Source organism: Schistocerca cancellata, chromosome 1 (genome assembly GCF_023864275.1).
Source record: "Schistocerca cancellata isolate TAMUIC-IGC-003103 chromosome 1, iqSchCanc2.1, whole genome shotgun sequence".
Taxonomy (NCBI): Eukaryota; Metazoa; Arthropoda; class Insecta; order Orthoptera; family Acrididae; genus Schistocerca; species Schistocerca cancellata.
Genome location: NC_064626.1, coordinates 66,404,649 through 66,425,127, shown reverse-complemented (window position 1 = coordinate 66,425,127; position 20,479 = coordinate 66,404,649). Strand labels below are relative to the sequence as shown.

Below are 20,479 nucleotides of genomic sequence, written 5' to 3'. Positions count from 1 at the left end.
CGGAAAGACTTACCTTAGGGGGAAAAAAAGACGGGTATACACTCGCGCGCACACACACACACACACATATCCATCCACACATATACAGACACAAGCAGACATATTTAAAGACAAAGAGTTTGGGCAGAGATGTCAGTCGAGGCAGAAGTGCAGAGGCAAAGATGTTGTTGAATGACAGGTGAGGTATGAGTGGCGGCAACTTGAAATTAGCGGAGATTGAGGCCTGGTGGATAACGGGAAGAGAGGATATATTGAAGAGCAAGTTCCCATCTCCGGAGTTTGGATAGGTTGGTGTTAGTAGGAAGTATCCAGATAACCCGGACGGTGTGATGATGATGATTTTGTTTGGTTTGTGGGGCGCTCAATTGCGTGGTTATCAGCGCCCGTACAATTTCCCAACCTTTGCTCAGTCCAATTTCGCCACGTTCCTGGATGATGATGAAATGATAAGGACAACACAAACACCCAGTCATCTCGAGGCAGGTGAAAATCCCTGACCCCGCCGGGAATCGAACCCGGGACCCCGTGCTCGGGAAGCGAGAACGCTACCGCGAGACCACGGCGGCGGACACACCCGGACGGTGTAACACTGCGCCAAGATATGCTGGTCGTGCACCAAGGCATGTTTAGCCACAGGGTGATCCTCATTACCAACAAACACTGTCTGCCTGTGTCCATTCATGCGAATGGACAGTTTGTTGCTGGTCATTCCCACATAGAATGCATCACAGTGTAGGCAGGTCAGTTGGTAGATCACGTGGGTGCTTTCACACATGGCTCTGCCTTTGATTGTGTACACCTTCCGGGTTACAGGACTGGAGTAGGTGGTGGTGGGAGGGTGCATGGGACAGGTTTTACACCGGGGGCGGTTACAAGGGTAGGAGCCAGAGGGTAGGGAAGGTGGTTTGGGGATTTCATAGGGATGAACTAAGAGGTTACGAAGCTTAGGTGGACGGCGGAAAGACACTCTTGGTGGAGTGGGGAGGATTTCATGAAGGATGGATCTCATTTCAGGGCAGGATTTGAGGAAGTCGTATCCCTGCTGGAGAGCCACATTCAGAATCTGATCCAGTCCCGGAAAGTATCCTGTCACAAGTGGGGCACTTTTGTGGTTCTTCTGTGGGAGGTTCTGGGTTTGAGAGGATGAGGAAGTGGCTCTGGTTATTTGCTTCTGTACCAGGTCGGGAGGGTAGTTGCGGGATGCGAAAGCTGTTGTCAGGTTGTTGGTGTAATGCTTCAGGGATTCCGGACTGGAGCAGATTCGTTTGCCACGAAGACCTAGGCTGTAGGGAAGGGACCGTTTGATGTGGAATGGGTGGCAGCTGTCGTAATGGAGGTACTGTTGCTTGTTGGTGGGTTTGATGTGGACGGATGTGTGAAGCTGGCCATTGGACAGGTGGAGGTCAACATCAAGGAAAGTGGCATGGGATTTGGAGTAGGACCAGGTGAATCTGATGGAACCAAAGGAGTTGAGGTTGGAGAGGAAATTCTGGAGTTCTTCTTCACTGTGAGTCCAGATCATGAAGATGTCATCAATAAATCTGTACCAAACTTTGGGTTGGCAGGCCTGGGTAACCAAGAAGGCTTCCTCTAAGCGACCCATGAATAGGTTGGCGTACGAGGGGGCCATCCTGGTACCCATGGCTGTTCCCTTTAATTGTTGGTATATCTGGTTTTCAAAAGTGAAGAAGTTGTGGGTCAGGATGAAGCTGGCTAAGGTAATGAGGAAAGAGGTTTTAGGTAGGGTGGCAGGTGATCGGCGTGAAAGGAAGTGCTCCATCGCAGCGAGGCCCTGGACGTGCGGGATATTTGTGTATAAGGAAGTGGCATCAATGGTTACAAGGATGGTTTCTGGGGGTAACGGATTGGGTAAAGATTCCAGGCGTTCGAGAAAGTGGTTGGTGTCTTTGATGAAGGATGGGAGACTGCATGTAATGGGTTGAAGGTGTTGATCTACGTAGGCAGAGATACGTTCTGTGGGGGCGTGGTAACCAGCTACAATGGGGCGGCCGGGATGATCGGGTTTGTGAATTTTAGGAAGAAGGTAGAGGGTAGGGGTGCAGGGTATCGGTGGGGTCAGGAGGTTGATGGAGTCAGGTGAAAGGTTTTGTAGGGGGCCTAAGGTTCTGAGGATTCCTTGAAGCTCTGCCTGGACATCAGGAATGGGATTACCTTGGCATGCCCGGTGTAAAACCTGTCCCATGCACCCTCCCACCACCACCTACTCCAGTCCTGTAACCCGGAAGGTGTACACAATCAAAGGCAGAGCCACGTGTGAAAGCACCCACGTGATCTACCAACTGACCTGCCTACACTGTGATGCATTCTATGTGGGAATGACCAGCAACAAACTGTCCATTCGCATGAATGGACACAGGCAGACAGTGTTTGTTGGTAATGAGGATCACCCTGTGGCTAAACATGCCTTGGTGCACGACCAGCACATCTTGGCGCAGTGTTACACCGTCCGGGTTATCTGGATACTTCCTACTAACACCAACCTATCCGAACTCCGGAGATGGGAACTTGCTCTTCAATATATCCTCTCTTCCCGTTATCCACCAGGCCTCAATCTCCGCTAATTTCAAGTTGCCGCCACTCATACCTCACCTGTCATTCAACAACATCTTTGCCTCTGCACTTCTGCCTCGACTGACATCTCTGCCCAAACTCTTTGTCTTTAAATATGTCTGCTTGTGTCTGTATATGTGTGGATGGATATGTGTGTGTGTGCGAGTGTATTCCCGTCCTTTTTTCCCCCTAAGGTAAGTCTTTCCGCTCCCGGGACTGGAATGACTCCTTACCCTCTCCCTTAAAACCCACATCCTTTCGTCTTTCCCTCTCCTTCCCTCTTTCCTGATGAGGCAACAGTTTGTTGCGAAAGCTTGAATTTTGTGTGTATGTTTGTGTTCGTTTGTGTGTCTGCCGACCTGCCAGCACTTTCATTTGGTAAGTCACATCATCTTTGTTTTTAGATATATATATATATATATATATATATATATATATATATATATATATATATATATATATATATATATATATATATGTGTGTGTGTGTGTGTGTGTGTGTGTGTGTGTGTGTGTGTGTGTGTTGTTTCTTAAATATGTCAAATTAAATAGTGGTAATAAAGTGAAACTTCAGAACACATTATCTCGAAACATCTATTTTCCACCATCAGTGTTCAACCTGCCATAACTCATTTAAATTTAGAACTAGAATGTTTTCCCTCCAGATCATTAAAAATTTTAAAAAGCTGAATGTAAAAATTACAATAGCTCAATATCTAAAATTTTCGACAATAGCTGCTCTTTTACTTTCTTTCATTTACTCCTTTTGAGTGCAAGGGTTACTATTGAAAAATGTGTTTAACTTGTAATGGTTTTTGGTAAATGTTGTGCTTGATTTAATTTCACTTGCCAATTATTGGTGTGTAGTAGAGTAATTATGCAACATATAGACTATTCCAGCAGTTGGAAGCTAATAAGGAATTACTAACCATAAAGTTTCCAGTCTCGTTACAGAGACAGCGCATCAAATTTTTAAAATTGTATGTATTGCAAAAGAACTATTTAGATTATCTAAAAATGTGCGATTCTTCTATTGGCATGATTTATTAAAACTTATAGGGAACAAATTTCCAAGGCAGGTTGATGATCCTATGTTGTTGTACAAAAAGGCAACTCAATTGTTGTGGGTAACAGTCATTTGTTCTCAAACCAGAACATAACATACTGATGGTAACATGCTACTATTTGCATTATGGTTCAAATTTTGGCCTTGCCCATGCACATTATTTTTTTCTAGCACTGGAGTGGCATTCCATAGAAAGTTCAATACTTAGTCATTATGAGCTATGGTATTCTGTTGACCAATGAAAGCTTAATAAACTGTGTTGCATCCCAGTCATTAATAACACACAAACTTGCACCATGAACCATGGACCTTGCCGTTGATGGGGGGGGGAGGAACTATTCAGATAGTGAAGGAAGGATGAAAAATTTAATAGTCGTGGGGGACTGGAATTTGATAGTAAAAAAAAAGGAAGAGAAGGAAAAGTAGTAGGTGAATATGAAATGGGGGCAAGGAATGAAAGAGGAAGCTGCCTGGTAGAATTTTGAGCAGAGCATAATTTAATTATAGCTAACATTTGGTTCAAGAATCATGAAAGAAGGTTGTATACATGGAAGAGGCCTGGAGACACTGGAAGGTTTCAGATAGATTAGATAATGGTAAGACAGAGATTTAGGAACCAGGTTTTAAACTGTAAGACGTTTCCAGGGGCAGATGTGGACTCTGACCACAATCTATTGGTTATGAACTGTAGATTAAAAGTGAAGAAACTGAAAAAAGGTGGGAATTTAAGGAGATGGGACCTGGATAAACTGAAAGAACCAGAGGTTGTACAGAGTTTCAGGGAGAGCATAAGGGAACAATTTACAGGAATGGGGGAAAGAAATACAGTAGAAGAAGAATGGGTAGCTTCGAGGGATGAAGTAGTGAAGGCAGCAGAGGATCAAGTAGGTAAAAAGACGAGGGCTAGTAGAAATCCTTGGGTAACAGAAGAAATATTGAATTTAATTGATGAAAGGAGAAAATATAAAAATGTAGTAAATGAAGCCAGCAAAAAAGAATGCAAACATCTCAAAAATGAGATCGACAGGAAGTGCAAGATGGCTATACAGGAATGGCTAGAGGACAAATGTAAGTATGTAGAGGCATATATCACAAGGGGTAAGATAGATACTGCCTCAAGGAAAATTAAAAGAGACCTTTGGAGAAAAGAGAACCACTTGCATGAATATCAAGAGCTCAGGTGGAAAACCAGTTCTAAGCAAAGAAGGGAAAGCACAAAGGTGGAAGGAGTATATAGAGGGTCTGTACAAACTAGAAGGCAGTACTACGGAAATGGAAGAGGATGTAGATGAACACGAAATGGGAGATATGATACTGCGTGAAGAGTTTGACAGAGCACTGAAAGACCTAAGTCAAAACAAGGCTCTGAGAGCAGACAACATTCCATTAGAACTACTGATAGTCTTGAGAGAGCCAGCCCCGACAAACTCTACCACCTGGTGAGCAAAATGTATGAGGCAGGTGATATATACTCAGACTTCAAGAAGAAAATAATAATTCGAATCCCAAAAAAGCAGGTGTTGTTGACAGGTGTGAAAATTACTGAACTATCAATTTAATAAGTCACGGGTGCGAACTACTGACACGAATTCTTTACAAAAAAATGGAAAAACTGGTAAAAACCGACCTTGGGGAAGATCAGGTTGGATTCTATAGAAATGTTGGAACATGTGAGGCGATACTAACCCTATGACTTATCTTAGATTATAGATTAAGGAAAGGCAAACCTATGTTTCTAGCATTTTTAGACTTAGAGAAAGCTTTCGACAATGTTGACTGGAATACCCTTTTTCTGAAGGTGGCAGGGGTAAAATACAGGAAATGAAAAACTATTTACAATTTGTACAGAAACCAGATGGCAGTTGTAAGAGTTGAGGGGCATGAAAGGGTAGCAGTGGTTGGGTAGGGAGTGAGACAGGGTTGTAGCCTATCCTTGATTGTATTCACTCTGTATATTGAGCAAGCAGTAAAGGAAACAAAAGAAAAATTTGGAGTAGGAATTAATATATATTTAGAAGAAATAGAAACTTTGAGGCTTGCCAATGACGTAATTCTGTCAGACAGCAAAGGACCTGGAAAAGCAGTTGAACAGAATGGAGAGTGTCTTGAAAGGAGGATATAAGATGAACATCAACAAAAGCAAAATGAGGATAATGGAATGTAATCATATTAAACTGGGTGATTCTGAGAGAATGAGATTAGAAAATTAGTAGAATTGTGCTATTAGTGGTGCAAAATACACTCCTGGAAATTGAAATAAGAACACCGTGAATTCATTGTCCCAGGAAGGGGAAACTTTATTGACACATTCCTGGGGTCAGATACATATCGTGATCACACTGACAGAACCACAGGCACATAGACACAGGCAACAGAGCATGCACAATGTCGGCACTAGTACAGTGTATATCCACCTTTCGCAGCAATGCAGGCTGCTATTCTCCCATGGAGACGATCGTAGAGATGCTGGATGTAGTCCTGTGGAACGGCTTGCCATGCCATTTCCACCTGGCGCCTCAGTTGGACCAGCATTCGTGCTGGACGTGCAGACCGCGTGAGACGACGCTTCATCCAGTGCCAAACATGCTCAATGGGGGACAGATCCGGAGATCTTGCTGGCCAGGGTAGTTGACTTACACCTTCTAGAGCATGTTGGGTGGCACGGGATACATGCGGACGTGCATTGTCCTGTTGGAACAGCAAGTTCCCTTGCCGGTCTAGGAATGGTAGAATGATGGGTTCGATGACGGTTTGGATGTACCGTGCACTATTCAGTGTCCCCTCGACGATCACCAGTGGTGTGCGGCCAGTGTAGGAGATCGCTCCCCACACCATGATGCCGGGTGTTGGCCCTGTGTGCCTCGGTCGTATGCAGTCCTGATTGTGGCGCTCACCTGCACGGCGCCAAACACGCATACGACCATCATTGGCACCAAGGCAGAAGCGACTCTCATCGCTGAAGACGACACGTCTCCATTCGTCCCTCCATTCACGCCTGTCGCGACACCACTGGAGGCGGGCTGCACGAAGTTGGGGCGTGAGCGGAAGACGGCCTAACGGTGTGCGGGACCGTAGCCCAGCTTCATGGAGACGGTTGCGAATGGTCCTCGCTGATACCCCAGGAGCAACAGTCACCCTAATTTGCTGGGAAGTGGCGGTGCGGTCCCCTACGGCACTGCGTAGGATCCTACGGTCTTGGCGTGCATCCGTGCGTCGCTGCAGTCCGGTCCCAGGTCTACGGGCACGTGCACCTTCCGCCGACCACTGGCGACAACATCGATGTACTGTAGAGACCTCACGCCCCATGCGTTGAGCAATTCGGCGGTACGTCCACCCAGCCTCCTGCATGCCCACTATACGCCCTCGCTCAAAGTCCGTCAACTGCACATACGGTTCACGTCCACGCTGTCGCGGCATGTTACCAGTGTTAAAGACTGTGATGGAGCTCCGTATGCCATGGCAAACTGGCTGACACTGACGGCGGCGGTGCACAAATGCTGCGCAGCTAGCGCCATTCGACGGCCAACACCACGGTGCCTGGTGTGTCCGCTGTGCCGTGTGTGTGATCATTGCTTGTACAGCCCTCTCGCAGTGTCCGGAGCAAGTATGGTGGGTCTGACACACTGGTGTCAATGTGTTCTTTTTTCCATTTCCAGGAGTGTAAGTGATGATGGTCAATGTAGAGAGGATGTAAAATTTAGACTGGCAATAGCAAGGAAAGCGTCTCTGAACAAGAGAAATCTGTTAACATCAAACATAGATTTAAGTGTGAGGAAGTCATTTCTGAAAGTATTTGTGTGGAGTGTAGCCATGTATGGAAGTGAAACATCGATGACAAATAGTTTAGACAAGCAGAGAACAGAAGCTTTTGATATGTGGTGCTACAAAAGAATGCTGAAGATTAGATGGGTAGATTGTGTAACTAATGAGGAGGTACTGAATAGAATTGTTGAGAAGAAGAATTTGTGGCACAACTTGACTAGAAGAAGGGATCGGTGGGTAGGACATTTTATGAAGCATCTAGGGATCACCAATTTAGTGTTGGAGGGCAATGTGGAGGGTTAAAATTGTAGAGGGAGACCAAAAGCTGAATACACTAAGCAGATTCAGAAGGATGTAGGTTGCAGTAGGTACTTGGAGATGAAGAACCTTGCACAGGAAAGAGTAGCATGGAGAGCTGCATCAAACCAGTCTCTGGACTGAAGACAATAACAACCACACATAGACTATTAAATACGGTACTGAAATTATTTTCTTGATTGCAATGCTTTTAGATTTCAACAGAATATCTGTTCATAGCTGGGTGACAATGGTGTACCTTGGAACACGTTTTCACACTTGGCAAAAGTTTAATATTCTGGAATAATTTTTGAAATTTCAGAAAAAGACTGCATCCCATAAGAAGAGAGTGTCATTTAAAAATGAAATAGGAAAAGTATTAAACTTGTATTGGAATGCTAGAGGCAAAATTCTGAAAAGTGTACCATAGTACAAAACTCTCCACTGTCTACAACTCCGCTGTCTTCTATACCAGTGTACTAAGCCTTTTCTCAGTAGTTCAAGTTGTCAGGATTTCTCAGGTCCTCTTGGTACATTACTTATGCCTTTGCAACCCCTGTGTAATTTGGTCACTTGCAACAACTTTTCCTCCAACAGACAACTCAGCTTGTACTTTCAACAGGTTATTCACAAATGCTAACACATCTTCTCGTGCCTTGCTCAAAAAAGACCAACTAGGCTAGCAGCACTAGCATCCAGGATGGGCAGTGATAAACTGAATGAGGGTCTGCTCTTCTTCAAAGCATATAACTGCCTGTTGAAGTCTATATTAATTGCCTTCATTTGAGCTACTCATTCTAGTAATGTTTGAGTCATTTCCTGAGTGCTAACCATCTGTGCCTTTGATTCACTCAGTTGTAATGCCTTTGTCAACACACCAGGACAAAACATGGTAGGACAGACACAGGGAGACAATGGAACTTAGCACTACAGTAACAGTTCCTTAACCTACTCCATTTATACACTCAAGTGCCAGCTCTACGCTCTTTTTGCACTCCTGCCCTAAAGCCCAAACCTTGTACACCTAGAGCATGTAACAGGTGTAGATGAGCACAGGGGGCATTATGCCTCAGAAAATTAAAAATCGTACATCCACCTGTACATGTATAGGCATGTGTCTCCCTTGTACTTCTCTTGAACTCCCTCAATTCTCGTCCTGCACCAAATTTTACAAACTTCTTTGTAAAACCAGCCTGCCAGTTTGATTGGCACAACATTGTACAGTATTTGAAGAGAGAACAACCAGAGAAAATACATTTTGTTTCACCTCACCACATTGCTCCAATGACACTATATGCTCATCTATGGCTTTCTTCAATGTCACTGCTCACTTCTGACACAAGTTATTATAGCCCCAGTATTGTCTGAGATGAATGCCAAGATGATGTCTCAGAATGATAGGCCAGACAGTAAGGCATGAGGAACCAGTTCTTTAGCTGTTGTGGAATCATAAACTCAGTTGCAATAACAACATAGTTTATTCAGGAGAATTCATACATGGTATCTTGATAGGAAGCTTTGACTCCAGGCAGCAGTGTTCCACAGCAGGGCACCTGGGTGTATGCCTGAGAAGCATCAAGTGTGGATGCAAGTGCAGCAGAATGCTGATGCCGTGGAGCTGCATGTGCTGGCACATGCCTGTTGATGTCAGATTTGTAACAACAGCATGCTCATGTGTAAATCAGTCACACCATTAGGTATGAATTGCAATGACCAGCCATCGGCTGATAGTAAGTCAGGTGTGAGACCCCCTAGTGATGTCGACGAGTCAGTTGATGGCAGCCCAAAGAAGGCTGTAGCTAGAAGGTGCCAATTCAAGTTCTGGTGGTGTGGCGCACAGACTAATGGTTAGCAGAGGCAGTGACCCATTATAGATGAGACTAGATGATCATAGTTCTCAACCTAGTCAGCAGCCAACAACAGATAATGTTAGACTTGGACAGGCAGTATTTATACTTACTTGACTGCATTCTACTATGATGAGCTGTCACTTCTCATCATGTAGATTGGCCAAGACAGCACAGCATGAGGTAACCTGGTGCTCAACTGCACCAGGTTGGTGGTGTATGTCATGTCACATCAGCACTTTTCCTGCCCACATGTCAGAATTTTACTGACAGCATGCTGGCCTGCCCAGCCACAGGTTAGAGAATGTGTCAGTGTTACATTTTTGATACTTGATGGATAGTGTGAATAGCAATCTTTGACTGTTTGCTGATGACACTGTACTGTACGGGAAAGTGTTGATGATGAGTGATTCTAGAAGCATATAGGATGACTTAAGACAGAATATTTATTTGGTGTGATGAAAAGCAGCTGCTCTAAATGTAGAAAAACATTAAGTTGATGCAGCTGAGAAAAAAAAAGATTCCTTTAACGTTCAAATACTGCATTAGCAGTGTGTTGCTTGACAGTCACATTGATTAAATATGTAGATGTAATGTTGCAAAGCTATAGAAAATGGAAGGAGCATGTAAGGTCTGTAGCAGGGAAGGTGAATGGTCGATTTCTTTTTATTGGGAGATTTCTACAAAAATGTAGGTCATCCATAAAGGAGACAGCATACAGGATACTGACATGGCACATTCTTAAGCACTGCTTCAGTGTTTGGGCTCCATGCCAGTTTGAATTAAAGAAAGACATCAAAGTAATTCAGAGGTGTGCTGCTCAGTTTGTTACCAGTATGTTCAGCCAACATGAGTATTATGAAGGTGCTTCATGAACTAAAATGGGAATCCCTGGAGGGAACAGAACATTTATTTCACAAAATAATAATAATAATAATAAATAAAAAAATGAGAAAATTTAGAGCACTGGCATTTGTGGCTGACAATTCCACTACTGTCAACATACATTCTGCATAAGGATCACAAAGATTAGGTAAGGGAAAATAGGGCCTGTACAAAGGCATAAAGACAGTCATTATTTCTTCATTTTATTTGCAAGTGTAACAGCGAAGGGAATTACTAGTAGTTGTGCAGGGTGCCCTCCACAATCAATTGTATGTTGGCTTGCAAAATAGATTTCAAAGGAGGGTCATTTACCCTAACAGGCTGCTGCTGGACCATGCCAAGTGACTATAGCTCAGAATGACCGATATTTCATTCCTAAAGTCACAGTAAAATGTCAGTCAGCAGTGCAGCAGCATTAAGTGCAGGTTGCACTGACAGCATTCGTACCTTTATCTTGGCTGTGTTGTTGCAGATAGATGGCAAGTATAATAGTTTGCAAAGTGATTGAATACAAAACATTGTCTTGACCAGTAAGTATGGAAAACTATCTGAAATACCATTTCATCATATTTCAGTAGGATAAAACCTGCCTGCATCTGCCAAATAATGTACAGTACTTCTTTGAAGACATGGTGCAACACAGCTTCTCTGGCCTGCATGTTTGCTTGGCATGCTACCACCCATTGGAATTGTAAGGTTATGTGTTTGCTTAGCAATGTGTTTGTCACTGTCAACCAGTAACCTGTGTTGTTCATTTGTAGGCTTACAAACCCTCTTCGATTTGCAGCACTTTGGGAACTAACACAATACTACTACAGTCTCAAGATCAAATATTGTGTACAGTTAAATATTTCAAATCATCGGTATACTGTCATGTACCTAGTCTGGGATATACAGGCTATTGCAGTTACATGCATTGATCGTGATGTAACTTTTACAAATCTTGATTAAAATCTACCTATATCTATTTTTTAGCACATGAATTTTGGCGCTCGTCAGTATATTCTCAACTGCCATGGTTGTACAGGCCTACTATAAATGATTCATTCATTTCTAAGTTCTATATTTCCCAAAGTATTACATGTAGAAATATGAATGATGCATGAACAGTACCACAAACACCAAGTTTGCATTGTGTCCACCAGTTGCCATTGTGAGTGCAGTGCCTTGCCAAATGGTGATAAAGCAAGATAAGGGTTTTGTGTGTTGTAATATCTCAGAATTTCCATGTGAACAGAACATTGTTTATTGGTATTGACAACTTAGGGATACTGGCTATCTCTGTAAACAGAAAAAAATATTTGTTAACCAAGTGTCTAGATGCCACCATGGACACGGTGAGGGAAAGTTTCATACACAGACCAAAAAAATAATCGACAGTTTGTGGAAGCCATGCACTTGGAATACTGAATCACACTGTAGAAGTTTTGTAATGGTGTTTACATTTCAAACTGTACCATCTGCACCTCATGCCATAATTAAACTGAAAGATATGGCTGGTGCCTTCAGTTTTTCATCGCAATGCGGGAAGCTCTTGAGGATAAACATTTTGCTTCCAAGCTGATATTATTTGAGGGGGAATCAACCTTACATTTTTCTGGAAAGGTTATCAACACAATGTGAGAGTATGGGGCACTGAAAATCCTCATGAAATTGTGATGCATGACTGGAATTCACCAAAGGTTGGTATATTCTGTGTGGTATCACAGACAAAGCTATATGGGCTGCTTTTCTTTTGTGAGAAGACTGTGACAGTTACCTCCTGGTATGTTGCAGTTGTGGTTGTCTCCAAATGACTGATGCTTCCACGAATTTCATCTTCCAAGAAGATGAGGCACCTCCTCATTGGAGCATTGATGTTTGTGGCTCCCTAAACAATAAATGTCCACATCATTGTGTTGGCTGTGGTGGTGAAGATGATGCGGCTGTGTTCCCTTAGCTCCAGGCTACCTGACATAATGTCATGTGACTTTTTTCTTTTGCAGTACATTAAGGACCATGTTTACATAGCCCCACTGCCAAGATCATCAGTGCTGCTGTGATGACCATTTACAGGATGTTGTTACATGTGGTATGGAATGAACTTGACAAAATTTTGGACACGTGTTTGACCAAAGGACTTATGTTGGGAATTTCTAGGGTGGAAAATGCAAACTTTATGAGTTTACAGTTCTATTCATGACAGTTAGATTTCTACATGCAATACACTGGAATATATGAATTAATTCACAGTAGCCCTGTGCTCATCTTTTGGTGATTTGGTCCAGGACTGCAAGTTACATCTTCATAGGATGTTTCAAATGATTGAAAAACAAACAAAAACTTCTCTTGACTTTTTTTTTTAAAAAAGCAAACTTTTCTCTCCTGATAATGTGGTCCATTCAGAAATTCATTATGGATTGTAACTTGTTTAGTCTCGTTTAGTCTCAGACCAGGAAGCATTAAGAAAAAAATGTTCAAGCTTCTCATAACTTAAATATTGTAGTCTACTTTGGCTTCCCAATGTTACAGCATCTCCCTCTAAAAGTCTTTTGACAAGTTTAATTTTCTGAGTCCTATCATGTCAGGCACACAGTTGCCTCTAGACTAATAAATAAAATATACTGAGTGGTATTACCATGTGCCAAAAAAACATTTCATTGGTGCACTGCCTCAATAATGTTACTGTGAAAAAGTCTCATAAAATCTATTTCCTGCAGGTTCTTTGATATCAGCGTTTGCCAGTTGTCAGTTTGTTTCAGATTCTATTCTATTTAATGTATTAATGTTTGTTCCACAGAGTCACTCGTGGTCTCAACTTAAGTACATCACCCAGCTGGGATGTGTACTGGCACTGGTTAGCATTATGTGACTAAATGCATCTCTAGTGATGAGAGTTTTGGTTTGTGGTCTTTGACTCAATGAGAGCTTGAGTTTCTTTTAATTTATGTTCACTATTGAGCTGTTCAGAAGAGAATCCCTTTCTCACACATCAATATTAGCTCTCAGACACGTTTTTACCTCAGCCATGCTGTCCTCTAACCTTTCCACTTCTATTGCTTAACTATCAACTTTCTCACAAATCTCTACCCTCAAAATTGCATTTGGAAAAGCAATTTCTTCTTTTCTGTTTTCTTGATCATACATCTGTTCCTCCAGCTTGATGTGTCTGGCAGACCTTCATTACCAGTTTGTAATTAATTAAGGGAGGCCGTAATCTGAATTAGGGCACCAGGAAGGTTTGCTGGTGTTGCATGAACAATAGTACATCAGCCACTTAAACTTACACCACAAAGTGCCTGTTCTCCACTAGCCTCAGGTAGACTTTTAATTCCATGTTAGCCATTGTAGCATTTTATTTAATTTTCCACTGACAGAATAATTCACTTCCAAACAAACAAACAAATACTTCTTATCCTGTCATGTCCTGGATGAAAAATTTTGTTGTCATCTTTCAGGTATCAGTGTGCAAACATTTTATTCAGGCAGGTTTCATTCTTCTTTATGCGCACTACTTTGTATTGTGGGAGTTGTTATTTGTGTGGGGGCGACATGTCGCAGAAAATAATGACTGCTGAAGCCACCTAGCAACACACCCCTGTCAGGCAGACTGCAGCAAGCACAGCCACTGTGACTCAGTTGCACAGCCCATCAAGACAAGACATTTTCAGTTCAGTCCACAGAGTGCCTTCACCTACACCAGACATGGGAACAGATGGGGCACGCAACTGCGACAGTGGTCTCTCCTGCTGTCGACCTTCTACTGCATCCACTGTGTCTTGTGTGGCCAATTGAATGCAAATATACTTGTGCCATGTGAGTATTTAGGACTTCGTCAGCCCCAGTCCAGGCAGTTCTGTTACAGCCAGTTAACTGATGTCTTCGTCTACAGACCCATTACTTCTTCCAGCTGCACACCACCGTCATCTCCAGTGGACAGCACTAAGTTTCGCAATGTGCTCATGGGAACTGTTGGTATCACATGTTACTGTCAGACTCTTCTGACGAGATTGAAGGGACTTGAAATTATACCTCGTTTGTCAGAGATTTCCGAGTGTTTAGTCAAGTGGGAGGGCTGTATCATATCATAAAGAATATTTGGGTGTTCCAGTAAGAGAATGATTTTGTTGTTAAGCATTCAGTAAACTGTAGGTTTATTTTAAGATTTTTGTCCAGGTTACTGACATTTTTGCACTTTGTCTATGTTGAGCTTTAGTTTTGACCAGAGGAGGCCATTTGTGTTAAGTTTAGGAAAATATTAATAAATAGAGGTGGAACTTATGTTTTTTTGTGGGAGTATTCCAAACCTAGAACACTTCAGGGACAGGGGGATAAAAAAAGAAAAAGAAACCGCTCAAAATTGCTTTAGATGAATCCCAGATCAAGAGTCCCTAGTTAAGGTCTACCTGTTTAGCATATAATCTAGACCCATTTAGTAGCTTCTCAGATCCACAATTACATACTTATTGTGTGGTAATAGTTTTGTCCAGTGCTGCAGAACCGTGGCTTTATTTGAAGTTTGAGATGATACTAAGGATTTAAATACAAACAACAATTTTGTGTAATGTTTGTTTGTTACTTTTTTCCTCCAGCCCAAATTAAGATGTGTATTTGCTCCATTTGAGTACGGCCATCGTCAGTGGTGGCAACATACTGTTTCCCAGATTCAAATGAACACAGTATAACCTGTAGTTATCAAACCAAACCATAATCTGTTGCTCCCATCACTGTGCTACCAACTGCCGAAATTAACTGTTGCTGGAAATTAACTGTTACTATTTTGCTTTGTGATGTCATTCTGATGAGATGAACCAAGCCCTGCATCAGAATTACTTTTAGATCAAATTGTCACTTTGAAAATTTCAAATGATATTGTATGTTAATTGCAAGGAAGATTCATTGTATCAAAATAAAAAATGAAGACACATAGATTACCGGTTCTGTTCACATACAAATCATGTTTTAACTCACTGACTGAACTGGATATACACGTAGACAGAAGGGCTGCAAAAATTGCTAAAAAAAATGTCAAAATAAAAACAAAACCTTATGTGGCTGATATGCATATCAAGGAATTTTATTTAATGAGTCGAATACATATATTCTGCTGTAGCAATTTTATCATTGTTTTAAGTAATTTCAATAGATAATTGTTCTCTAGGTGGAACAAAAAGGTGCAAGATATTTTTACCTTATGCTTTGACTATGGTACCTCAATTGCTCCAGAATGCTTTTTACACCAAGTGTCAAAAAGTAAGCTGATTAATGCTTTTCTATGAAGCTGTGTGAGAGTTGGTCATACAAGCTATTCCTCATAAAACCTGTTATGGCACTGGAAATAAAACATGATTCTGACTTCAATAAATGTTAGTAATGTTGTGGATTATTTATAAAAAAATAAACCCAATATGAAAACTTGAATCACAAGATGAAATCAGATAAAGTAAATGTAGATCAAAAGATTGCTATGAAAAGAGAGACAACATTTCACTCAGTTTTATAGCTGTAACTTACTTCTGAACAAACTTTTACTGTGCAAAAATGTAGATTACCTGAAGAAAAACCTTCTACTTGAAGCAATCAATTAGATATAGATCAAGTATTTGGAAGCAGTCTTAGACTGACACAAAGAATGGATAATTCAACAGACTTTCATTACATAGTTTACTTAAATTCAGAGGGAAAACGTAAGCTGTTATCAGTAATTGCATGTGTTGTAGCTCTTAGGAGCTATTAGTACTTGTACAATCACTTAAAATTCTGCACCATATATGGTTAACACCCCCCCCCTCTCTCTCTCATGATAGTAACATATGGAGACACACACACACACACACACACACACACACACACACACACACACACACACACACCTCTTCTACAAAACATTGCTTTATTTATAGGTATTTTTGAGTGTGTAATCTGGTTTTGCTTACAGAATTTCTGAAGAAGGCCTATTTTAATTTCTAAAAACACAAATGCTCTAAACTTCACAGGGCACAGTGAGAGTACCGGCACCAGTTCAATATGCTCACAAGTTGGCATTCTTGGTAGGACAATCTCTCCACACTCGACCAAGCAATGCATTAGAGGATTTTCTGTATTTCCTGTAGAGAATTTGGTATTTTGATGGGAATCTTGATAGTGAGTATGACTGTAAGTATTTTATAGTTTCATATGTTTTAACACAGCTGATCCATTTGTGGGAGATTGTTCCATATATTGTACTGTCCATAAGTAAAGTGAGACATTAGATTGTGTTATTTGTTATCTTATATTTGTACATTTATACTTTTCCCCAAAACTACATTATATTTAAGCACATAAAAGCACTAAGCTACTTCTTGCATAATCCAAAGTAAAAATTATTTATACATTGCTAAAACAGTAAACGGGTTCAGTGACAGTGTAGAACACTCAACATTGTGTGTATGGCAAAATTGTTGTGCAGTCGAATTTGTAATTGGTCTTTCTCTTATGTACGGATTGTGTATCAAATTTAAGTTTTCTTTGTCAGTAATTGTATACTACATAATTGTGTTATGTAGTTATGTGCTTCTGTTGTGAAGATGACTGTGGAAATGCAGGAGAGTATGGAACTTGCTGCTGGCAAATATATTTCTTCTTCCAAATCATGGTAAATGCATACCTCACATTAATATTTTTCTCCTGTTGAAAGAATGGCATCAGTAATCCCTTATACACCATCTCTATAAACATTGTAGACAGGCATCATAGGTATGTGTATACAAATGGTGATCTAAGAAGTATAGAAACCTTTGCTTATATATTTCCAATGCATGATCACAAAATATTGTTACCAGATTATGCATTTTGGTCAACAGTGACCATACTGACTAGGGAATCACTTTAGAACAGGGCTCTACCATAGCTGAATCATGGACTGGGGGAGTGAGTGTTATGAATATGTTAAGTGACTTGGGGCGGTACTCATTAAAACAAATGTGCTTTTCAAGTGTCTAGATATTTTCATGAAATTTCAGCCACCAACTCTCTTCTCCTAATGCTAGAATATTTTGTTGACTCCCACCTATATAAGGAGATGGTAATAAAATTAGATAAATAACAACTCACCTGGAACGATTTAGGGATTCATTTTATCCACATGCTCTGTGAGACTGGAACAGCCAAGAAATAATTTGAAAGTGGCTCTATGAATTTGAGGAAGAAGTCTCTGAGAACATGCATGTGGAACTCAGCATTGTATGGTAGTGAATCACAGGCTGTGGAATACTGGGAAAAGAAGAGAAAGTGCCTTGAGATGTATTGCTATACAAGGATGTTGAAAATTAGGTGGACTCATAAGATAAGAAATGAAAGGGTTCTCCACAGAATTAGCAGAGAAAGGAACTTGGAGATCACCAACTAGAAGAAGGGTTAGGATGATAGGACATGTGGTAAAACATCAGGGGATAACCTCCATGGTACTATTGGGAGTTATAGAAGGTAAATACTATAGGGGAAGACTGAATGGAGTCTGTATCCATCAAATATTCGAGGATTTAGGGTGCAACTGATCATTGTGAACTGAATAGATTGACACAAGAGAGTTCATGGGTAAACATTTCTCATCTGGGAAGCAGATTCAATCATATTATGTCATATCTAAAAAATTATTGAACTCAGTGAAGTAGATTCCTCCCCCTTGATTACCAAAATATCTTGCTCAGTAGTGGGTGTGTCCAAAGCTGTATATCATGTTGTGTTTGATGTGTTAAGCTTTGGAAAATTGCATTACATTTTTTCAACATTCAATTCTTACAAGTATGAAGTTATCAGATCTGTTGTCTGTAAAAACGTTGAATTTGACATATGGAATAAATCTGTATAGCGTCTCCTGTGTGCTCCTCTTTCATTTAGTGTCATCAAACCTCATAATACACTCAAAATTAGACACTACACAGAGCAACACAGTGGTGACCAACAATGCTAGACTCCCACTGGTGTATGGATTGTGTGTGTAGTCCATCAGGCTATCTGTCAAATGCCAACTACTTTAAACCAGATTAGAACTCTACACATCTACTTTTAAAGTTATAATCTTCATTTAAATAGTTAAAATCATTTCTTAATTTCTAATTGGTATTAGAATGAACAAGTACACAAGAGTGCTAAATTCCTACGTTGCTGGAAGGTACTTTGAAATTATTTATTTTATTTTATTTTTTTTTTTTTTTTTTTTTTAATTTTCAAAGTATCTTACATCAACCAGTGCTGATACAGACACATAACTTTAACATTTTTGCATTCTGACAGAAAATTTTTTCTATTATTCAAACAGTCAGCAATTAGACCATTTGATGTTGTATAATACATGCCATATCAGTACTTATAAATTTACTGCACTTTTGCTCTGGAAGGAATTTTAGTCTTTGGTTTTTGTGACCTTGAGTTATTCTTCATTTCAGTTATGCAGTATCAGCTTTCCCTACCTTTTAAGATCTGGCAAGTCTGATAAAACATCTTAGAGCCAAACCTATTTAAGGGCAGTCCCCAGACATTTGTGACTAAAAAGGTCATCCGGATCTATGAATACCGATCCTAACTTATTACAATGTTCTCCAGTATTACAAATTATCCTCTTTGTATGCTTTCCGCATATTGACCTTCTGTACATTAACAGTATGCCACTATGTACAAGTCTAGATATAAGTTTATGGCAGTTTGAATTATATTTCCTGTTCCTGTGACAGTATCTTGCTCCTTATTGCTACAAAGAGGATTTGCCCAAACTGAACCTTTCCATATAGTGATTCAAATGGCTCTGAGCACTATGGGAAAGACTGAAGCCATAGTGGCAAGCAATAAGAACATTTTGTAAAGTAGATAAACTGACATCTTGCAAAAGTCTTTTTATAGGTCTTGCAGTTATTTACTACTCATGTCTGAGTACATTTATTCCTTAATGATTTTTGCTGCTTATAATGGAAACTAGTTTCATATCAGATGTGATATACACAGTCATAATACAAGACACAAAAGTAATTTTCATGTAGGCTTTGTTCATGGTTCAGAATAAAGTTACGAGCTTTGGTGGTAAGATATTCAGCAAGCTCTCATCTAACATAAAACAACAAATTGGGATTTCCTACCAGTTCAAAAGAAAATTAAAAACATTCTTCATTAACACTCCTAACATGTATTTCCTGAAGAGGGTCAGCAACCTTTCCAGTAGTTGTAGGTGCAACAGACTGGGTGATTGACTGATATGGCTTTATAACATCAACCAACACAGCCTTCCTATGTCAGTACTGCATATGGCTGACAGCAAGGGGAAACTATAGCCATTATTTTTTGTGAAGGCATGCAGTTCTACTGTATGGTTAAATGATGATGGCATCCTCTTGGGTAAAATATTCCATTGGTAAGATTGTTCCCCTCGGATTTCCAGGTGAGGACTACTCAGGAGGGTGCGTCAGCGGGAGAGACAAAACTGGCATTCTGTGGGTCAGAGCGTGGAATGGTAGACCCTTAATCAGACAAATAGAGTAGAACATTTAGGGAAATGGATAGACTGAATCTAGATATCGTAGGAATTAGTGTGAAGCTTGATGGCAGGAGAAACAAGACTTTTGGTCAGATGAATACTGGCAAAATCAAATAGGGGTAATGCAAGTGTAGATTTAATAATTAATAAGAAAATAAGAATGCAAGTAAGCTACTATGAAAAGTATTACAAGTTTATGAGCCAGTTAGCTCTGCATATGATGCAGATACTGAAAAATGTATGACAAGATAAAAGACATTAATCATATAGTTATTGGAGACAAAAATTTTAATGTGATGGGAGACTGGCATTCACTAATAGGAAGAGGAAGAGAAGGAAAAATAGTAGGGGAATATAGTTTGGGGACAAGGAGTGAAAGGAGAAGCCACCTGGTAGAATTTTACACAGAGCATACTGTAATCATTGCTAACACTTGGTTTAAGGATCACAAAAGAAGGTTGTACACATGGAAGAGACCTCTAGACACCAGATGGTTTAAGACTGATAGTATAATAGTAACACAGAGATTTCAGAACCATATTTTAAGTTGTAAGACATTTCCTG

At 40.6% G+C, this 20,479-nt stretch overlaps 1 protein-coding gene across 1 annotated transcript in view; it reads left to right on the top strand.

Moving 5' to 3' along the window:
- LOC126149511 (piwi-like protein Siwi) overlaps positions 1 to 16,520 on the top strand; it is a 211,500-nt gene extending 194,980 nt beyond the window's left edge. The window contains exon 13 of the mRNA XM_049915822.1: positions 16,404 to 16,520. Within this exon, the coding sequence (XP_049771779.1) occupies positions 16,404 to 16,520 (117 nt within the window). The remainder of the gene's footprint in view (positions 1 to 16,403) is intronic.
- The last annotated feature ends 3,959 nt before the right edge of the window (positions 16,521 to 20,479 follow it).